This window comes from Sphaerodactylus townsendi, linkage group LG07 (genome assembly GCF_021028975.2).
Source record: "Sphaerodactylus townsendi isolate TG3544 linkage group LG07, MPM_Stown_v2.3, whole genome shotgun sequence".
NCBI lineage: Eukaryota > Metazoa > Chordata > Lepidosauria > Squamata > Sphaerodactylidae > Sphaerodactylus > Sphaerodactylus townsendi.
In genome coordinates, this window is record NC_059431.1 from 85,435,019 (window position 1) to 85,457,892 (window position 22,874).

The 22,874-nt window shown below is 40.5% G+C and overlaps 1 protein-coding gene across 6 annotated transcripts in view; it reads right to left on the reverse strand.

The window, feature by feature from the left end:
• Window positions 1-22,874, reverse strand: part of TTC39B (tetratricopeptide repeat domain 39B) — a 70,010-nt gene that overhangs the window by 12,140 nt on the left and 34,996 nt on the right. For 5 of the 6 annotated variants that reach the window (XM_048503295.1, XM_048503298.1, XM_048503299.1 and 2 more), the window contains 9 exons: window positions 22,299-22,363; window positions 15,006-15,083; window positions 11,511-11,616; window positions 11,085-11,150; window positions 7,946-8,054; window positions 6,386-6,453; window positions 6,237-6,296; window positions 2,796-2,957; window positions 1,935-2,026 (listed from right to left, as the gene is read on the reverse strand). In XM_048503295.1, coding sequence (XP_048359252.1) covers window positions 1,935-2,026; window positions 2,796-2,957; window positions 6,237-6,296; window positions 6,386-6,453; window positions 7,946-8,054; window positions 11,085-11,150; window positions 11,511-11,616; window positions 15,006-15,083; window positions 22,299-22,363 — 806 coding nt within the window. The remainder of the gene's footprint in view (window positions 1-1,934; window positions 2,027-2,795; window positions 2,958-6,236; window positions 6,297-6,385; window positions 6,454-7,945; window positions 8,055-11,084; window positions 11,151-11,510; window positions 11,617-15,005; window positions 15,084-22,298; window positions 22,364-22,874) is intronic. The other variant, XM_048503296.1, reaches the window with a different exon arrangement.

The window sequence follows — 22,874 nt, forward strand, 5'->3', positions numbered from 1 at the left end:
AAAAACCAAAAAAAGAGATAGCGGAGAGAACAAAAAGAGGAAAGTAAAGTAAAGCAACAACAAGGCATAAATGACTTCCTCTGAGCTCTATTACTATTGATATATCTCTTATTATCTTCAACTTCAATTCTTTACTCTTTGAACAATCAACATTGCAAATATATAATCAATTTCTTATATTCTTCTTCTGCTTGTACACCCAGAAAGTTCTTAACTGAGTTATTCTTTAGTAAGTTTGATAACTTATCCTATTTCATCACTTAGGTCTTGTTACTGTTACTATGATGCTCTTCTTTGTTTTTGGTTTTTGAATTTTAAACCTAGCTCTATGACTGCTCTACAATGTAAAAAAGTTTTATTTATCTACACACACACACACACACACGGGCAGTGCCATCCACAAGATAGGTGCCCAACCACGGGACACAGAGAACCCCCCCCCCCTTTGGATGGGGCTCCAAATTTCAGAAATTTTGAAAATTCATTCCAAGTTATTTCATTTCATCTTTATTTTGTTTTTTTTTCAAAGAACTCTGAATGATGCACATGGTTTCAGCTCTCTCCTCCATTTTATTTTATTCATTTGAAAGGAAGAGATTGGGAAACTTGGATTATGGGGTTTCCATTAAGCCTTTTATCATGTTAGAGTATCTTCCTGGTCAGCTTTACTATGTATAACCTTCTGGGGGGATTTATTCAGTTGTCACACACTGTACCTACGTAAAGTAAATGTATAACTGAACCAGCTTTAAGGAACTTAAGGAACCCTTTCTCTCTGCTACCTTTAATCACAAACATTATCATGCTAGAAACTTTTCAAAGTTAATCCTTTAAATATTAGAATTTTATTAAATTCCTCAGGGGAATAGGATAAGGGCAAGTAGAAATTTGGTGAGAAAGAAAGAAGCAATCTTATATACAAATATTAAGATGTTCTTCCTAGAACAGGTAGCATTTAGTTGTTTGATAAGATTTCAGTTTATTTCAGATTTCTAAATTCTTTTAAAATATAGACTTTCTTGTTGTTATTGTTATCCCCCCAGAAGGTTATACATAGTAAAGCTGACCAGGAAGATACTCTAACATGATAAAAGGCTTAATGGAAACCCCATAATCCAAGTTTCCCAATAACAAGCTTTAACTCTGACTTGCACTCAGAGGTTTATGTGTAAATTCTAGTGCCCAGAATCTAGAAGGAATAGAGTATTCACCCAACTTCCTTTTCCCTTCAGACTTCTACAAATTGTAGGATCATTTCAGAACTTCTGAAGTGAATCCATCTCAGAACTAGGGGTGGGAATTCTTCTCCCATACAAAGTTTAAATTCCCCACCAGGCTAGAGATTGATCCCTCTCTGACACCATCTCTCTCACTCGTACAGCTCTATCTGTTCTACAGATATAGTTTTAGGAGATGAATTGGCTCTGGTTTTAGAACCTGGGCTAGGAATTTTTCTTTCTCTAGATGTTTCTTCCCCTCTGGCTAAAGTAGGGCCCTTTCCTCCAAAACTTTTTCTCCGCCAACACCATAAGTCACACAGACATTAAAGACATCTGAATCCTCCAGTTCCAAGAATTCACACAAATAAACCTATCATAAGCTCTGACTATGTTCTTAACTCCACTACTCCCACCGTGTCACTCATAACACAAGCCCTGTGAGGAATTAATCCTTCACAGTCAGGATTTTCCCCCCTGCCTCTACATGCTCCTAGCTTTGAAGTAGCGTTATACAGAACACAGTTTTATATGTATTTTCTTTAGGCCCATCACACCTCTATTAAAGGGACTGGAGGTGTTTCCTGCAGGCTGTTGGCAACCCTACTGAGCAGATTCATTACAATTAAACAAAGGACAATGAAATACTATATACATTTTAAAAAATCACATCTGGAGCTGCTATAATCCAGTTGCAATAATAACATAAAACATTACCTAAACAAAGCTACAATGTTTTCTCCTGTTGTTCTCACATCATCATCTGGAAGCATACACAAAATGGCAGCTTTTTGGAACACATAAATTGCCTACACAAAATAAAATACAGTATTCAAATACTTTGTTATAACAAGCATCTAGCAGCCCTTAAGAAACTAACAAAATTATATTCCATCATAAAATTTTGTGGACTAAAACCCACTTCATCTGTTGCCTATGTTGCATTAGGCAGATGATAATATATGAGGTATAAAAAAGCAGGGTCAAGAAGCAATGAAATGAAGGATGAACAGGATGAAATGTAATTATGCACAACTGAATGTCAATCAGAAAAGTACAGAGCCCTTCACACTAGCAGTAATTTGCAATTTCCCTAATTTTGCCAAATTAATTTTACTAAAATGATATAGATGTGACAAAAGGAAAACTAAGAGATTGACTCGGCAACGCATGTTGATACTATCAACACAACAACAGCCCCATCACAAAACACACAGGCCCATTCTGCGCATGCAGAATAATGCAATTACAATCTACTTTAAATGCACTTTGCAGCTGGATTTTACTGTGTGAAAAAGCAAAATCCACTTGAAAACAATTGTGAAAGTGCATTGAAAGCGCATTATTCTGCGTGTGCGGAAGGGGCCACAGATTCATAGCAAGAAGAAGTTCAAAGAGATACTGAAGCACCTGCATACTTGAATTTCAATATACACATTTAATTACTGGAAGGCTTAGGAACTGCTTTCATAAATTGCTTCATTAAATCTTGTGGCAGGCCTATGTTGTCAAAGCTACCATAGGCTATATCAGTGAAGCGGCTCTCACCACCATAACAGCATCTCCTCACCCATTTACCTTTGACCACCTGCTTTCTTTGCAAAGCAGATCTGCATACCGATATGCTTGAAGCCAGTTCTGCTGGAAGGTATAGCTCCACATCAGCTCCCAGTAGCAGAGGTGATGTATCTGTTTCCACTCTTGCTGGGCTGCAATACATTCCTGGAATGCCACCTGAGCCTAGAATTCAAAGATACATTACAGACATATCAACAAGCAGTATCTGCCTTTAGAGAGTATGTCATTCAAAATTATGGCTACTTAGCCAGCCTAAAGTAACCTAAAAAGCTAAGTAGTATTGACCTTTGTTAGCATTTGGGAAGGAAACCACCAAGGAACGCCAAGCTCATTCTGGAGAAGAAGGCAATGGAAAACCACCTAGCAGTATCTTGCCTTGAAAACCTTACTGGGTTGCCATAAATCAGCTGTGACTTGATGGGACTTTACACACACAATAAGTACAAACTTTCTGACTTTAAGTTTAATACTATTAAGAAAGTAACCAATGACTTGTAATATTTAATGTCTCAGATTCACAGCTGATAATGGTGAGGAGAATATTGTCATCCTCTGATTCATCAAATTCTAGTATGGAGGTCTTTAAAAACCAACATCGAGAGAAGGATTTATCAAACCTAATGTGCTGATCAGAAACCTAAACAGAATTTTACAGGTTTGGTACAAAACTAGTTTGCTTAAATTTATGGGGCTGAAAAAACACAAATGATATTCTCAGAACATGCTAGGGATAGTGCACACTTTTGATACCTTAGTACAATTTGAATGAACCAACATTAAAAGACAGCTGCAGGGGTGTAAGGAGGCAAACTGGAGCCCTGAGAAAAACCTGAGTTGGACGCCACCCCATGGGGGGCCACCCCACCATGACCAAAAAATTTTTTTGCACGAGGTCATTGGTGCTTGCAGGGGGTGCATTTTAGACATATTGCCACCAAACTTTCAGCATATCATCAGGAGACTGTCCTTATGTTACTCCCCAAGTTTGGTGCAGTTTGGTTCGGGGGGGGCAAAGTTATGGACCCTCAAAAGGGTAGCCCCCATCTCCTTAGCTCCCATTGGAAAGAATGGGTGATGGGGCACCCCCTTTGAGGGTCCATAAGTTTGGCCCCCCTGAACCAAACTGCACCAAACCTGGGGTGTATCATTAGGGCAGTCTCCTGATGAGACCCTGAAAGTTTTGAGACTGTGCCTTCAGAAATGTGCCCCCCCCCCCCCCCCGCAGCCTGCAACCCCCATTGACAGCAATGCAGAAAACGCAATGCAGAACAAAGATTCTTGGGCAAATTTCTGGGATGTTCCTGCAGGGGGTGCATTTTTGGACGCATTGGCATCAAAATTTCAGGGTATCATCTGGAGACTGTCCTGATAGCACCCCCCAAGCTTGGTGCAGTTTGGTTCAGGGGGGCCAAACTTATGGAACCTCAAAGGGCTGCAAAGCCCCAACATGAGATTGATCAAAGGGCTACCCTTTTGAGGGTCCATAACTTTGGTCCCCCTGAACCAAACTGCACCAAACGTGGGGAGTAGCATAAGGACAGACTCCTGATGATATGCTGAAAGTTTGGTGCCGCTAGCCTACAAACTACTCCCCCTGCAGGCCACAAACGGAAAACCACTAAAAATACCCAAAAACGAACCCTGCATTTTTGGTGCCCCCCACAAAGTGATGCCCTGGGCAGCTGCCCACCTTGCCCAATGGGCATTACACCCTGGACAGCTGAGACAGCAAGCATCTCTAGTTGGTAGTATTTATTAGGAAGGAACAGAAAATACCTAGCTTTTCTGAGGGTTTTGTTTTCGTATGCAAAATTTTTATGGCCTTTAAAGTGGCTCCTTTAAAGTAACCAGCGGTAACTTCAAATCTGAGATTAAAATGAGTAATACCAACTGTCTCATTAGACTTTACTCAGTCTTCATTAACTGAATTTTTGTTTTTTTTTAAACTTCATTCACAGAAAACATTCTAGGTTAGATTCAAAATCTGTAAGGAAGGGATGATTTGTTACCCTGAGCTTGCTTCTTTACCCCCTGCATTCCCTTGAAAGCCATTCCTGAAAGTTAGGGGCCCTTGGGATGCAGGACTGGGAGTTGCCGTGGAAATGGAGAAATAGCAGAAATCAGCCTTCTATTCTTGCATAAATTATTTCACAAACGGAGCATGAAATTTCACAAGGCAGGGGGCTCTCCACATATTCCTCCAATCTACGTCAGGCCTCTGCAGTGCACTCATCTCTATACTTTTCTGGAGAGTCCCAATTAATCTCTCCAGGAACTTGCTCTGCAGGGAAGGCATACAAATTCACTGAATAAATAAACTTTGAGAAGCAGCTTTTGGGGGGCAGTAAGGGAAGTGGGAGTATTAGCAAAGATATCTTCCATTCTGCTTGCATATCCAACCTCATGCTTTAAAACAGATGCCCCTTTCAATTTCTTTTGTTATATAGAATTCTATAGTAAGGAGGAGATTATTAACATTGACATTTGAATGACTACATCAAATACAAGAATTATTTTCTTTCAATATATCTGCTTCAAGCTTCCAAATCAAAATCTATGGGTCATCAATTTTCAGAGAGATGCTTAAACACATTATACCTCTGCAGAAATCATTCACAGAAAAAGTACTCTCTGGAAAATGATACAAATGTGGATCAGCATTAGCCTTACAGGAATTTGATACAAATCATATGGTCCAAAATTCATGCAATTTACAAAAGGCTGTTGCTTAACAGCTGAACTGAAAAGTTGAATTAATAATCGTGTGTGCGTGTGTGTTTGTGTGCCTCTCTATAAACACACAATACGTGTGTGTGTGTGTGTGTGTGTGTAAAGTACCATCAAGTTGGAGTTGACTTATGGTGACTCCACAGGGTTCTCAAGGCAAGTGATTAATCACAGATGGTTTGACATTGCTTTCCTCTGCAAAGTTTCCTTTGTGATCTCCTATTCAAGTTCCAAGTCTGCTTACCTTCTCAGATCAGGCTTTACCATACCACTCCACATCCCGTTATTTATTTGTGTGTGTGTATGTATAGACAGATGGGTGAGTGGACAGATATTGCCTCAATTCTTTAGATATTAACTTCAAACTGGTAATCCTCCCCCAAAAGATTAACTAAAAAATGGAGGAAACACAATAAGCCAGATCTAAATTACTATGAGCGAAGTAAAGTTTACATAGAAGGATATTCTTACTTGCTGCTACATCCAAGTGAGCCCCCCTTCTGTTTGTAAGATGGGGCAGGGAACCTTTATAAACTATATGTGATCAGAAGAGGCAGCAAAAATTGGCAAAAGTCACTGCTGGAATAGCATCTTATGAGTCCAACCTATATTTTTCATGATTGTAGCAAACAGTTTTTTGCACTTATGTGAGTTGTAGAAATTGGCTTGTAAAAGGCTATATCACCATTAATTAGATTATAAGAGAAGAGTTACCTTTTCAAAATTTCCTTTCAGTATGTCTATTCTGGCACCATAAAATAGAATGAGCGCACCCTGAACAAAAAGAAATGACAAATTATCATATTTTTAATAATACCAAACAATTACTTTACAGCATGTCAAGAACAAACACAAAACCCTACCTTTGGAAACTTCTGGAGGTAAGGCTGGAGGAGGGTCTCTGCTTCTAAGAGGTTGGATTCCCCGGTTCCTGTAAACATAACAAAAAATCTCTGAGTAATGACAATATATCAGAACTTTAGATTAATCCAATAAGAGTTCCATATGAAGCAGATTTACACCCTTCTGAATTCACTCAATGGGCCTAGAAGGTAAATGTTGAGGATTGCAAGTAAATTTCTGTAGGCTTACTATAAAATTATTCCATCGCATATATATAATAATCTCTACTTTCTGTGAAATAGAAAATAAAAATTAATGAACTACTGCCAGTAGGTTGTATTATAAGAGAACATTTGAAAGAAAAGTAGAAGAAAAATTATTCTTGCAATTTGATGCCTGAATTATATTTAAAACTTTAAAATTCATTCATGTTCAAGCTTTTCAAGGTATAAAATGCTCTACAATTTTTCAGTTACTGGGAGTAGGTACAGGCAGGCTCACCTCAAAAACTAGACATTAGAAGCTAACCTTAAGAATAACAAATCTTGTTCTCCATGCAACTCAATCATTTCTGGGGCAAATTTGCTTCTCCCTCTTTTGCACTTTTCCACCTTTGCCAGGCCCAGAAGTCAGCCCTTTATCTGGCCTACTCAGACGTAGCTGCAGTGATCCTTGCAATAATCACCTCCAGGTTAGACTACTATAACTCATTCTATGCAGGGCGTCCCTTGAGGTTGCTCTGGAGATCACAACTGGTCCAGAATACAGTGGTGCAGATCCTCACAGGGACCCCATAGAGAGCATACATAAGATCTGTGCTCCGCCAGTGGCACTGACTCTAGATTGAGTACTGGATCAGGTTCAAGATTTTGGTATTGATCTTTAAAGGCCTGTCTAAACAGTCTGGGACTGCCCCTCCTAGTATATCACCCTGAGGGCATTATGCTCACAGGAAAGCAATCTCCTGGAGGTCCTGGTCCCACGGCTATTCAGCTGTCATCAACCAGGGCCAGATCTTCTTTGGCTCTGATCACAGTCTGGGGTACTCTTTCTAGTGAGATCTGGGCCTGGCAAAAGTAGCTCAGTTCCACAGGGCCTGCAAGACAAAGATGTTCTGACGGGCCTATGATTGAGCAACAGTCTATACATCTAGTTGGCCTCCCTTGTCCTCCCCCTTCTTTCTCCCCAACCCTAGGTTCCCCATCTTTATCTTTTCTTTGACCACACCAGACTACAATTATTCGAAGAGCCAGAAGATAATGGAAAGGATTCATGGGTTTTAATGGGAATCTCTTTTATTCACTTCTAATGATTCTATTTGGAATGTATAATGTTCAATATTTAATTACTGTATATGTGATTATGGTTGAAAACCACCCTAGTCTGACATGCTGGAGGAGAGAAGGATATAAGTTGAATAAAATAAATAAATAAAACATTAAAATGATTTACATTACTATTCAAACTAGTGAGAAACTGCAAACATGTAAAACAACAAACAATAAAGTGAACTAAAAGCAGAATTAAAATAATCCCTTTCCGAGTATAACCTCACAATGGAGTACCTTGATATTTCTTACCGAGGATTAATGAAACGTAGGTGTGATATAGCAGCAGGGTGAAAGTACACAGTATGGCCCGCAGACTGGCACCAGAAGCCCCTTCTCGTAGTTGTTGGAGACCCAGCTCCTATCAGTAATAACACAATTGCACAGGATGAAACAGCATTTTCTTATTTCTAGTATTAACAATTTAAAAGGAAAACATTCTTATTTCTAATAGTAACAATTTGAAAGGAAAACATAAGAAAAGGGAGAACGGTTAGGTTGAAACTTTGAAGGTACAGAAGCCTGAAAGCTTGTGCTGAAAGTTACCGTATATACTTGTGTATAAGTCGACCCACATATAAGTTGAGGCACCTAATTTTACCACAAAAAACTGGGAAAACTTATTGACTCGCGTATAAGTCAAGGGTGGGAAATGCAGCATCAATTGAGGCATCAGTAGGTTAAATGTTTTTGAATATTTATTTCAAAGAAAAACAGTAAACTGGCTCTGTAAGTGGAAAAGAGGATCAACAAGAACAAAAACCTTAGCTCAACCAGCAACTAAGCTAAAACACAAGAGTTAAAATCCTTCAAAACTGGATTCCTCATCATCATCTGTATGTCCAAATGTAACCCAACTTAGATTTTATGAGGGATATGATCAGAAATGGAAAATCTACTATTAGCTTCCATTGTAAACAATGGGGGATGGGGCATCCCCTTTGGGGGGCAATAACTTTGGATCCCCTGACCCAAACTTCACCAGACCTGGCTGGTATCATAAAGAGACTCTCCTGATGAGACCAGCTAGGTTTGGTAAAGTTTGGTTCAGAGGGTCCAAAGTTATGGACCCTCAAAAGGGTAGCCCCATCTACTAATAGATCCCATTGAAAACAATGGGGAATGGGGGCACCTCCTTTGGGGGTCCATAACTTTGGACCCCCTGAACCAAACTTTACCAAACTTGGCTGGTATCATCAGGGGAGTCTTCTGAGGGTACCCTGAAATTGTGGTGCCTCTAGCATAAAAACTGCGCCCACTGCTGGCCAGCAAAGTAAAAACACAAAAACATTTTTAATGACCAGCATATAAGTTGAGGGGAGCTTTTTCAGCATTAAAAATGTGCTGAAAAATTCAACTTATACATGAGTATATACGGTACATTGCTATATCCTTTCTTCAAGGAACTCAGATCCTTACAACATCCTGGTAAGTCAGGTGAGGCTGAGAGACAGACATTCCTAAGACTCACGACCCAATGAACTACATAAATGAGTAGGCAACAGGGATTTTCCCATCCAAGTCCAACACTAGCTACTATACATTGATCCTCTGGTCATGAGTTACATATGTAACAAAGATTACATCAAATTTCCAGAAGACATAAATACACTAACTGTACCCTCCTAAGAACCCTTTCTTGGGACTAAACCTCACTGAATAGATCTGCTTAGGCTTATCTGCAAATGATCTATGCAATCTAATAAAATGTAAAACCAATTTCCAGCAATCTGTGTTTGTCTGTGACCTGGCAGAAGTTTAAGCAAAGTTTCTATATAAAAACCGCATGGATAGATCACTGACCTGCCCAACACTGGAATATAGTGTAACATCAAAAGCTTTTATTCAATAAATTCTCCCTAATGTAAGGCTGCACAATGAAAGACATACATGCCCTAGGACCCTACCTACCTATTTATGGTCCACTGAGAAAAAGATGCCAAGTATATATTATTTGCAGTCTTTTCCAAGCTCATTCAGGCCCAAACAGTATAGTGGAAAATGTGCATCTTTGTTTCCATGAAACCAAGGATGCAGGTAAGGGCGGGGGGGGGAACCCGGGAAACCCCCCATTACATGTCTGAAGCTACGCCCCCCCCCCCCGGTTTGTGTTTTTTTTAATATTTTAAATGTTTTGTTTAGTTTTTGGCCTGCAAGGGGCACAGTTTTTAAGGCTAGCAGCACCGAAATTTCCACCCCAAAACAGCATCACTTTCAATGTTGTTTTAACTGGGGACACCAGATTCTCTCTTTAAGGTGGATTTAAAAGGAGAATTTGGGCTTCCTAGTTTAAACACCACTGAAAATTATTCCGTTTGGGTGTGGATTCCAGCATCATAGGGCCGTCCATGGGGGGGCAGGGCGCAAAACTCAGATTTTGCACCGGGCTCCATTTTCCTTAGTGACGCCTTTGCCCGGAGGGAAGGGCAGAAGGGACTGCCAGCTGCTGGCTGGGAGCCCAGCCGGTGCGGGGGCAGGGTGTGCAGGGCAGGAGAGTCTGCTGTCCCTGGCCTCGGAGAGCTGCTTTTATAAGCACTGAGGCTGGGGGTGGGGCTTGGGGAGGCATGGCCATGCCCCCGAACCCACCCCATAAAAAATCTATACCATGTCACTACGTGAAACTGTTTACTCTGAATACAAAAGTGTAAAATGGACGCCACACTATTCAGTCTATTGCAACTAATCAGTCACACTGCATGGCCCACCCACATCACAGACTCTCTTAACATCAGAACTGCAGGAAGTTTGATAAACTTCCATGTGGTTTCTGCCAGACTTAGCAAACAATAATAGAAGAGATGAAAGGCAGGCAGACAAAAAGCAAAGAGAGAGAAGAAAAGGAGAACTGAGAGAAAACAGGGTGGGAGAAACTGAGAGATAAGACCACATACATATGAATGGGGAAATAAAATGAGGGAGAGAAATAGATGCTAATACAGATTTGTAGTGATCACACCAAGAAAAAAGCATGTGTACAACATGGAACAAAGATAAAGCAGTATGATGAAATAGAGGAAGGGTTAACAGAGAGGTGTTTAGTGAGAAAAGAGTAAAAATGCAGAGTTAAACAAGAGAGAATGCTATGGGAGAAAATACAGAGTTAAATAAGACAAAATAGAATCATAAAGATAAGACTGCAACAAGATAGTGGCACAACCCTCTCTTGAATAAATAGAAGTATAAAAGTAGCCCTCAAAGTGATTTAACTGATGCTCCCGTGATCTGATAGGAAAACCTCTTGAGAACACAACTTACTTTGTCAACAATGATATACAAATTGGCAACAATAATTAATTCGGCGACAGAATTAGCTTTAAAATAGACTGTCAAGGCTTATAAAATAGTCCTTTGTATTCAAAAGGCTAGTGATTATGTACACAAAATAATATACCCTATTGCCTGAAAACCCAATAAATTCTAGAAGCCGAAGGATTCTTCCTGGTAAAAGGGACAACATCTGTAATAAAGGAGAAACAAACCATCCATCAATTTTTGTAGCCTTATAAACTGAACACCAAAACAAAGAAAAACCACACTGGATTTTTAAAACCCCAAAATACTTTCAGTATACCGTTCAGCTAACTAGTAGTGTGTTCAGTTAAATTTAATACAATGAAGTTGTAAATTTCTGTGGAAACACAGAAATTCCAAATTATTCTACTTTTAAAAATAAAGGAATTGTAGCTTTACAATTCGCATCTGCAAAATTAGAATTACAAATCAGTCTTACTTTTAAAATGATAGCATCACAAATCATATTTTATGCTGCAAATCACTGTGTCATAGTGGCCTACAATTTGGAATCAAAGACACATACCAAATTGAATGCTCCTATTCCTAGTTGCACACCCCCTTCAAACTGGAAGTAGGTTTCATGCGCGCCTTTGCTATCCTGGGTCATCTGTAGAACTTGATGACATTCTCTTTTGATTTGAAGAGAGAGAGAAAGTTTTCCAATTAAATGTAATGATGGGAAGCACATAAGTAAAATATACAATAATATAATAATTTTTAAATTATACCTGCATCACTATAAATTGAATGCAATTATTTCAAAGATTTCATCACTCATTGTGTAATACCATCTACCCTAACAATAGTGATATCCTGAACTATATTCTTTATTACAGTAAACGCTTTGTTATCTGGCACTTGGTTCCTCAGGATGCTCAGCAATGCCGAGAGGGCAAGCTCCCCCTTCCTCAGCCACTACACCCAGTGTCTTAAGGCACCCACACCAGCATAATTTCTGCCTCTTCAACCAGTCTGTTTGATGCCTCTGACAACTGGTGTCCTTCTGACACATGGTGTTTCTGCTCCCGAGCAGTGTGAGTTATCTCTCTTTCAATGTTATAGTATTATCCCTGGTATTTAGGTTCATTAAGACCTTTTAAATTTCTTATCTTATTTTCTTATCTGGTGCTACCCATTAATGTCATCTTTGGGTGCCCTAGAGCCTATCTCAAGTTGTAGGGAGCCAGCTTTGCTGAAGGGGTCCTGGACAGCTGGTCCTCTTCTCTGACTGCTACACTAGATGGCTGAGGGGGAAGGGTCCCCCTAGACATGGGGGCTGTCACAATGGAGTTGCAATGGGTATGGATGGTGCGCTGGACATTCCTCTGTGTAGGGGGCCAAGGACAGCAGTAAGCTGAACATCCAGGACATCTGATTAACGGCAATATCCATGATTCATGACTGATAGGTTAAAAAGATTTTACTGTTTCTATCTGGTATAGCAATGTAATCATGCACAGCTTCTTGATGAAATGATATCCCATCACCCCTCCCCCTTTAAGTAGCCTGTGTAAAAGTTACAACATTGCGGGGGGGAGATTAAATTTTGATGGTCAGAGTTTTAGTATAATATAGCTGTGAAACTATTTTAAGAAGTGCTTAATCCAGCTCAGTCTCAATTAGGATTCATTCCATCTTTAATACAGCAGTTTTACTTTTACAATCTTCTTTCAAACTTTAAGAGGCAGAACCCTAAGATTAAAGGAAGAATGTTCCTCCTCATTTTCTTGGTGACTTGGGGGGCAGTTCAAAATTCCATGAGAATGCACACATCTGCAAAACTGACAAGCACAGATCCTGTGAAAAGCATACACATGTGCTTCAACACAGACAATGGAACAGAAGGATCTTCAAATCTAACCCTTTACTGAAAAAATTAAAAACTATAAACAAACTTTAAAGCCTATAAACATAAAATCTTCAGAAAACAAAGCACTAATTTTAAGGGTTTCTATAGCAGATAAGTATATAGATTAACTCTTCTGTGTTCAAGAAGGTGGGGGGGATAAAAAGCCATTTAAAATGTTGTGTGTCACAACATTTTAAAAATAGTTTCTGGCACACAAATAATTAATTTTGAAGTGATTTCTATATAATACAGATTGAGGGCATGTACCTCAGCATCACCGAAACAACAAATATTAGAAACTGATTCAAATCAGCATTTTGCATGCAAAAAGCTCAAAACTTGTTTTGTTTCTTTGTTACAACACACAGGCATGCTTTCCCTGAATTTTGTCGTCATAGAGGTGCACATTTTAGACAATGTTTTCTCCAGAGTCTGTGGTCTAGTAAGATGCCTGGAAAAAAATAACACAACAAAAACTGACAAGTTCTCAGACTATTCAATGAATCTAACAGATATTGGGTTTGATGACCCAGTCTGATGACCAATATTTGACAGTACTCTACTGTGATTTCACCACAATGTTAGTTTTAATTGATTCAAATTTAGATGAAAATCCAGCTAAGGGTAGAAAATACCGAAATATTAATAGCTGCCTAGGAAAAATGTCATTCTTGAGTTGTGGTAGAATATCAAGTAGCCAACAGGATTTTATTTATTCATTTTGGAATTTTATAGTCTTTCTGCTAAAGTGGTTTTCAAGAAGATCAGAAACCAGCAGCATATTTTAAAAGTACATTTTTCAAAAGTCAGTAGAGAACTCACCCAAAAAGCAAAAGATTCAAGCAGCAAAACTGAATTGCCTAGTTGCAATTAAAAGCAGCATAGACCAGAATAAAAGCATCCCCAGTCATGCAACAATTTATTAAAAACAGTATACATTTTCAAAAAGATTCCAAATCAACCATGAACCACAATAACTATTAAATATTCCAGAACAGAGACCTTTTATGGTTTCACCAGAAGGCCAACAATGAAGGGGACAGATGTACAGTACTTCTGTGGAGGGGGAGTTCCACAACTTGGTAACCATATATAAAAAAGACTTGCTATGTTATGAGTCCTCCCTGGTAACAAGGTAGACTTTTGCACATAGGACATCCCTAGATGTTAACTGGGCAGGTTCATATAGGCGACGTTAGTTCTTCTGGTGTTTTGGATCTAAATATGTGCAGAGCTTTAAAAGATTGAGACTACCAACACTCTACATTTTGAGCTACAAGTTAAAAGTTAAATTCTAGTAATTTTGTTCCTTTGCTCTTTATTTTCATAATTAGGGTACACTCATGCCCACAATGCTTGAAAGGCAGCTATGAAACTTTTTTACAAGGAGGATTTTTTCTAAATTGCTTACTTCAAGGGAAATTTTGGTTTTAAGGGAAGGTGAACCAAAAGAACTTTACTTTCCCCAGTAGTAGCCACAGAAAAAGTGTGTGAAGAAACAAACTAGAAAAATAAATCTTTTCATTCAGATCTGATCACTTGAGACCTTTGAAAGCTAGGTATATTCCTCACCTAGCTAAACCAAGAAATCTGTCTTGACTTCTTAACCACACATGAAGGTCATTGTGGGATATAAAACATTGTGGGATATAAACCAAGAAGTCTGTCTTGACTTCTTAATCACACATGAAGGTCATTGTGGGATATAACAAGTAAACTCCAAATGTATATACTCAAAAATTTGAAACTTGAAAAAGAAAAACCACTGTGGGAGCATTTTTTTCTGGTTGCGCATGCAGTTGTGAGGAAATAATTTAATTCATTTTTATTGTCAGAAGCAGGGAAATGTAGATAAAGATGGTTCAGTACTTGAAGGATAATAGAACTGAATTAGCTGAGCAGTATAAAGAGAGTAAGATATACGCGTGAGAATCTGAGGGCACAGGAACTATCAGAGTAAGTCACCGCATGCTGAGGAAAAATCCACACAGAAAACCAGAGCTATAAGCACAAAGAAAATCTGAGGCCCAGAGAAAGGTACAGAAGGACCACAAGCAGCATATCCGAAAAAGAGGGAAGAGTGAAGAAGACTGCAGGAGAAGGAACACCAACATGCCTTATAGCTTCAGAGTTTGCTGGAAAAGCTAAAAGAAGGTAATGACATCACACCTTATTTCTCTGCGGTCTTCCTTTGTACCTTGGAGAGAAGCAGCTCCAAAACATCCACGCTTCAGCAACGAGCAAGCCCTGAAATCCAGATAAGTAATGATCTAAATGCCTCTGATACTGCAAACCCTGAGAATGAGTGCCAGAGGCAGAGCTGTTAACTCCTAAAAAGAGCGAGATCAGTTGCCTCAAATTTTTGTTGTAGTGTGGTTGGTCTTGCTGAGGACTGGACCCAAGGAAAAAAAGCAATTGGCAAGAGAATGATGTCCAACAGGGGAAGAAAAAGGATATCAGTTCCTTTCTGATCATATAGGTAGCAGTGAATTTTCTGAGCAAGTCTGTATAACTGAGCATTCCGATCAGGAATGGGGCAAGGGAAAAACTTGTGCCTCATATACTTTAGTATCTATCTATGTAAGGAAATATGTTTTCGTTGGCGTTCTTCAACAATTTGGTGAAAACCTGATCAATTTCAGTAACATGCAAGGCTTATACACCTCTATTTTGCTCTGATGCTGATGATAAGTGTGTTGATATCAGTTCTTTAAATGCTACTGATGTATCTAATGGGATTAACATCAGAAATTTGCTGGAGTGACTAATCCAAGGAGAAATGCTATTGTCCATCCACTGAAAGCATAAACCCCAATGATCTTCATACTTGTAGGGGTGAAAAAGAGGCACCTAGATTTCTAGTAGCACAAATAAAAAACTGCAACCTGAAGGTTTTAAACAGGAAGGTGAACCTTGTACAACTGCAAAGCTTGCAGTTAACCCACATAAATGATTCTGCTGTTTCTCATGTGCCTATTCATGAGAAGCTATATAACCCTCCTAAAGACAATCGTTTTTTTAAAAAAGAAGGAATCACCTAGGCAACTGATCCTGGACCTGACCTGATTTTGGAAAACATTGTCTCTTAAGTGAATGGAGGAACAGATCTGCTATAGCTATAGAACAGGGGTCGGCAGCCTTTAACACCCAAAGAGCCATTTGGACCTGTTTTCGCGAGAAAAAAAACACTTGGAGCCGCAAATACTTTTTGACATCTAAAATGAAAATAACACTGCATATATTCTCATGCAGGGAGAAGTTCCCTTCTTTGGGGCCCATTTTTACCCATCAAAGCAAAAAGGGGGGGTTAAAAAGCCTGTTGTTTTGTACATGATTCAAATGACCAGCAATAGAACCCCCATTTCACACATTTCTCTTTTCTTATGTTGAAAGACACTGATTATGCCCCCCACAAAGAACCCGCTCAAATTCCACTTGGATGGTGGATCAAAATTGGTGCCCTTTGGGGGGGTTGTCAACTTCCGGGGGGGTAACCCCCCCCCCCGAGAAAATGTCTGCCATGGAGGGTGGACTCAACAGCCATATTCCTCACTGAGCATGGCCCCCGCCCTGGTCCCAAAAGCCACAGCTTCTGAGAATCTACCCCCAAATGTCCTGGGATTTGCCCACCGGGAATTGGCAACCCGCAACAACCATGGCTGAGGATGATCCCGGCCTTCCTCCCTTCCACAATCTACAAGCTTACCCTCCACTGGCTTACTCTAAAATAAACCTTCCAAGATCCACGTGCAAGGCTTTCCCCATGCGCTCCTGCCCTCCTTGGCAATGAAGACGCAAACAATTCTCATCCACCCCCACCTCCCCATCAAACAGCCCCAACGAATGCAACCTTGCAGGGCTGCAAGTAATAACTCCTTTAAAACCTGACACTGTATTTCTCACCAGGACTCAGCCAGGCTGCCATCCTCCAGGAAAGCCCCTGGAGCTCAGTGGGGCTGCTGGGGGGTCTGCAACCCAAGGTGGCGCTGCTGGGGTCCCCCATTCAAGGGGGCGGACTGAGGTTAGGATTGTGCTGAAAATCTGCGCTCCTGCAACTCCCTCCCATTTCCCACCCTTTGCTGCTCACCTGTTCAAGAGGATACATAAGTCGATCAAGAGGATTCCCCGCCCCCGGTCATCACCGGCATCAGCCAACCAAGCAGTTGGGACAGGGAAGCCAGAAGTGGCTTGGGATAGCTGTCTCAGGCTGTGCCTCTCTAGGGGAATTCTTTCCCATTAACCCTTATGGAGACTCTCTGAAGGAGACTGAGAGGACCCAAGCCATGAGAAGCCACAGTGCAAGGCACCAAAGCCGCATGCGGCTCCAGAGCCATGGGTTGCAGACCCCTGCTATAGAATATCCATAAACAGAGTTGGACAAACTAGCTTCCTAAGACCCATTCTGAACTAAAAACTATTGCTGGTAAGTAACTACTGGATTTTCATCCACAGAAGGTTTGGGGAGAAGTCGTGACTCCAGAGTATCTGCTTTGGATGCAGAGCATCTCAGCTTCAGTCCCTGGATTCTGCAAAGAAGGATTCTGCAAAGAAGGATCAGGTAGTACATAATGTGAAAGAACTCTACCCAAGACGCTGGAGAGCCACTGCCAGAGGAGGCAATGGTGGTTTCTGCACAGCACACTAATAATGTGTGTAACATGTTATTAATGAACCTGGTTTCTTCTGTTTGTCTTCGCGCTGGAGATTTCACCCCTCCAGGAAACAACTGCAAACAGTCCAGGTTGTGTGACTCCTTTGGTTTCTCCAAAAAGATTGCTAGTCTAGTGATTTTTGTAAAACCTGGGCTGAGGGAAATGGCCTGAACCCATTTTGGGGGGAAACCCTGTGCGAAGTTCTTCCCAAAAATGGGATAAATAGCTTCCTCAACCTGCTATATTTGGGCTGTGTGGAAACCACCAATACTGATCTTGTTAGGCCAGTGATTCAGTATAAGGCAGCTTCATGTGTTCACAGTAAAGTGAATTATGGTATATTTTTCTGTAAGATCCATCTTGTTTACAGCTGTTGTAACAATATTTATTTGTTTATCAATAGTCTTCTTAGGTCTATTTCTTCTCCCCTACTTCCCATCCCGAACAAGAGACTTCTAGCAAGAGGAGAACCCAAGACAACCACACACTGAACTTTCTATTCTGTTCTAGATTAGAAAAAACACTTCTTTCTTCCCATCACAAACCAACTTCCTGTAGAGATTGCATAGTCCTGGAAAAAGTAGGAAGGGATTGCTGTTGTGGGTTTTCTGGGCTATGTGGCTGTGGTCTGGTAGTTTTTGTTTGTGCTACAGACAGAAACTGCACAGAGAAAAACATATCTCACTGTGATATGCCTGTGAAGATGACAGCTATAGATGTGGGAGCAAAAACTATCAAACCATGGTCACACAGCCCAGAAAACAGTGAGCTGATTCCAGTCATTCCAGCCTTCAACAATACATGGGAGATGATATTGTGGTGAACTGTCATCTTTCCTTACAGGAAACCTGTGGTGTGGCAGAACATACTGAAATGTTGGTAGATGCATAGGATGAATGAAAAGGCCCTTTTAGAATGTTATTTAAAAATTTTATACCCTATCTTATATTTCCATACTTAAGGCAGCTAACAAGGCAATTAAGTTACAACCACATCAAAACAATATAATAGCCCAGCAGTAAGATAAAAAAACACACACAAACAATGCCTGTGCCATATAATCAAGGGAATCCAGAGGAGAAACTAAAGCTTCCGGAAAATCCCAGCAGTTAGAGGGGAAGGATCTAAATAGGAATAGATCCCGTAAGAGGAAACACCATGAAGGATTACAGGATAGAAGATAGAAACTGAATATGATTTACATTTTGAGCCATGATGAGGAAACAATTACATTCTGGTAACATCATGTTTAGCTACCCACTGATTTCTTTCCATCATGGATGTTAGATTCAGGAATAACAAGAAACCCTTATTTCTCGCTTGATATCTATTGTTCAGAGTGTTGTAAACTAATTTTTTGCTTGTTCAAGATTTCCTTTTCTTCTTTTAAATCAGTAGGGTTAAGTTAAACCAAAACAGTTTTGGTTGCTCTCACAATCATTGGAGAAAGCTGGATCAAGGTGGGTCAGTGCAGCTAGTTCTCAATCTAACAGCAGGGTCTACCCAGACACAGGATTTGCATTCACCAATACTGCTGCTGATACTGCAGGGAATGCAAATGCAACTACAAATCTAAATGGACTGATAACCCCACCCGCAATACAATGCACTCAAGCACACCTTTGCATAGCAAGTTCCACCCAAACACTTACTGATTGGTTCCCCACCCTGGGACATGGATAATATATATCCCACTAAACTTTCCCTTCTCACTGGACACAGCGTGAAACAGACTTCCCTCTGTGATACACCTCTGAATATGCCAGCCACAAACGCAGGCGAAACGTTAGGAACAAGATCTACCAGACCACGACCACGCAGCCTGGAAAACCCACCACAACCAGTTGAATCTGGCTGTGAAAGCCTTCAACAATACATTGAAATTAACAAGATTTCCAAGAAAAGCTAGTCTACCAAGAATTTGCTTCATGCTTACTGTAAATAGTCATTAAAAGTTAGGAAAACCAAGGAGAGCTGAATTAATAGGACTGAAACAGAGTATAAGGGCAGAGTGGTAAAAGGGAAGGAAACTGAGGTCTTTAATGAAAATAATGAGTTTGTGCTGGGCACAGAACCAAACAGGAAACAATGTATCAATTAAGGAAGGATGCTGAAAGAAGTAGATGATTTTGGCAACAGAATTCGGGATTGAAATAACAGAGCAGAAGGTAAGAGAGGAAACTTTAGCAACAGTCAAGGAAGGAAAAGAGCAGAATGTGAACCATATTTTTGCTGTTGGGATGGATAATAAGAAACACATTTTTGCAGTGTTGTGTGGGAAGAAGTGAAAAACCGCAAGGCTTCATGCCTTATCCAGGATAACAGTGTGATACAGACAATATACAAGCAGTGGATACAGAAAATATACAAGCAGTGGAAGCCTGGAGAGAAGAAATTCATCTGGGTGCTATTAGCGTACAGGTGGTAATAAAACTCGTGGTATTTGATCAGGTAATTTAAGGACAGTACATAGCACAAGTCAGAATAGCAGAAGATCACACATAGAGATCTCTGAGACACCCCAAAGCAAATGTTGAAACTTTGAGAGAATAGGCAGGTGGGACAAGTACCAGCTAAAATAAGGTCATGGGGACATGAATTTAACAGAGCAATAGACTCAAAGGCAGCACAATCTGAAGATAAACAAACAGGGACATAAGGATTTGGCAAAGAGACCTGGGTGGAGGGCAGCAGTCAGATTGTAAAAGGTTAAAGCATGGTTTGGAGGAAAGAGACCAAAAAAGTTGGAAAACTGATTCTATGTCTGAATGTGATATGAGCAGAAAAAAAGGGAATAGGTGGACTCTGGATTGTAGAGATCTGAAAATGGTAGGGATCTTGCAATCAGGAGTTGGGAGAGGATAGATTAAAGGGCACAGTCAGTAGTTAAATAAGGATAACAGCCGGAACAGTTTGGGGAGAGAGAGAGTAAGAGCTAAGATTAAAAAACTCAAAAAATACGGGGGGGGGGGGGGCCTAGTAGAGTCGTTATTCCTAATGTTTGGATCCTATGATGTTGTTCCTTCTATTCCTGGAATGGCATTGTGCAAGAAGAATGATTTTTGCTTATTTCTTGCTCCTGCTGCAGATGCCCATTCCCCCCATTTATACTGTTTCCCCAGGTCTACCAACCCCAAAACCATGATTGGTGGGTGTGGTTAAAGAAGGCTGCCATGAGAGAGTTAGAGGGGAAATGTACTTCCTGCAGCACAACTCTACTTGTTTTGCTTAGTATCCAAGCAATGTACCTCCCATTTCAAATACAGAAGCAATGCTATTCATATTGAAGGCTTAATTTTAATTATGTTGTAACCGCCCTGAGCCTGACTTTGTTGAGAAAAGGCAAGTTAGAAATTTAAACAATTATGTGGCAAGTTGCTGATTTGGAAACTGCTTTACAAATGTCTAACTAATGGGCTTATTTAAAAGCTTGTACCAGCAAGATTAACATAGCACCACTCTTAGGCTCTGGAGTCCTTATAGCACTCGGCTGCCACTCCTAACTATTTCTCCAGGCTCTGACATTTATAGGAGCCAAACCTACTGAAGTGAACTATAACCTCAAAGCTAGCAGGCTAGCGAATGGTGACATTGACAGTCCATAGGCTGTATACATAAGATGCCTATGTCTTGCAAGGAGAAACTGGGTTTCTCAACATTTATTTCACCAAAGGATGCTATTGCCAGAAGAAGAGCAATTAAATTTTCTTTCAGAGCCAACTAGTACAGGCTTGCCTAATTTTATAACATTGCAAGAGCTTATACAATAGGGATGAGCAAGATGCCTTAGACACCAGACCTTCTCTGATCAGCTCCAACTGCTTTTACTCTTCACCTTTCATTTGTCTGCCGAACTTTCTCTGAATGTTGTCTAAGATACTAAGCTATTATCTCTTCCACTCCCCTCTAAGAATCAGATACCATCACCTGCCTCAAATAATATATTTATCCTGGCTGACATATGAATGTGGTTTTTATTGTGTATTCAAATCGTTCAATAAATCACTGAAACAAAGAGTAAGGAGGGTCAGAATCTTCTCTCCCAGCTCAGGGGTCTGAAAGCCCCATCCAGATGGGGTGTGTGTGTGTGGATCCGCCAGTGGAAGTGTTGCGCAGCTGTGCCAGGAGATTTGCCCTCCCCTGGCACTTACCCACGTGGAGGGGCGATTCCGTCGGCGTCCGGCTGCCACCCCCCCCCCGGCACTGGGACACGGCACTGGATGCAGCACCAGTGTCCCAGTGCCCCTGCCGCTGCTGGCAAAGTGAGGGTGGGCCAGTGGCATGGCCAGGGAAGAGATGATTTTAATCATCTCCTTCCTGGCCATTTGCAGCATTATGTCAGTGGCCAGGAATTCAGACTTATGCCACCCTTTTGGGTGGCGTAAGTCTATTGAGCTCCATAGAGGCTTCTTGGCAGTGATGAGGGCTTTTTCACTTGTTCTCCCTCCCCACACCGCTGGGAAGCTTCTTTGGGAGCAGTGGCCAGGCATGGCTGTGGTTGGGCACCTGGCCTTTGGATGAACTGCCCATCCAGCACCCCACCAGCAAGTTGTCTGCAACCCACATTTGGACTGCACCCACAGTTTGAGAATCACTCTTCTCTGGTATTATTTTGAATACTGTCTCATGCACAACCCAAAAATAATACAAACATACTAGTATCCTTCACACTACTCAACTTCTATTCCTTCATTCCTAGACAAATTCAATAAAAGACACTAATTCTCTCATTCCTGTTTCCTCTACGGGAGCACCATCCTGATGTCCAACCTCAAATAGTCCCAGGGCAGCATTCATTCTGAGGACTTACTTGTATATTTGATAACTTGTTCTAATTTTGAGGCCACCCTTTATGAAGTTGATCATATTTTCATCCTGGAAAAAATGAATTTGAAAAAAAAAATCAAATCAAGCTATGTAGTTGCAAAGATCATATTACAACGTAATTGTCCAAAAGAAGTGTAAACACTGGACTTAATTTGAAAAATAATATTCTTGTAAATGAAATGAATATGAGAATGAGTAAGTTACTTGTAATCAAGAAGATATCTTAACAGAAAAAGCACATATATCAAGCTGAGTTGAAATACCAGATATACCACTAGATGGTGGTATAAGTGTCAAAAAAGATCTTGGTGGTGAAAACTTCCATCCTCAGCCAACTTATGGCAACCCAACAGGGTTTTCAAAGCAAGAGACTTCAGAGGTGGTTGCACTGACATAGGACTTTTTAAAGTGCCCTCCTATTAGTTTCTAAGATCTGACAAGGTTGGGCTAGACCCGTGGTGGCGAACCTTTGGCACTCCAGATGTTATGGACTGCAATTCCCATCAGCCCCTTCCAGCATGGCCAATTGGCCATGCTGGAAAGGCTTGTTGAAGCCAGT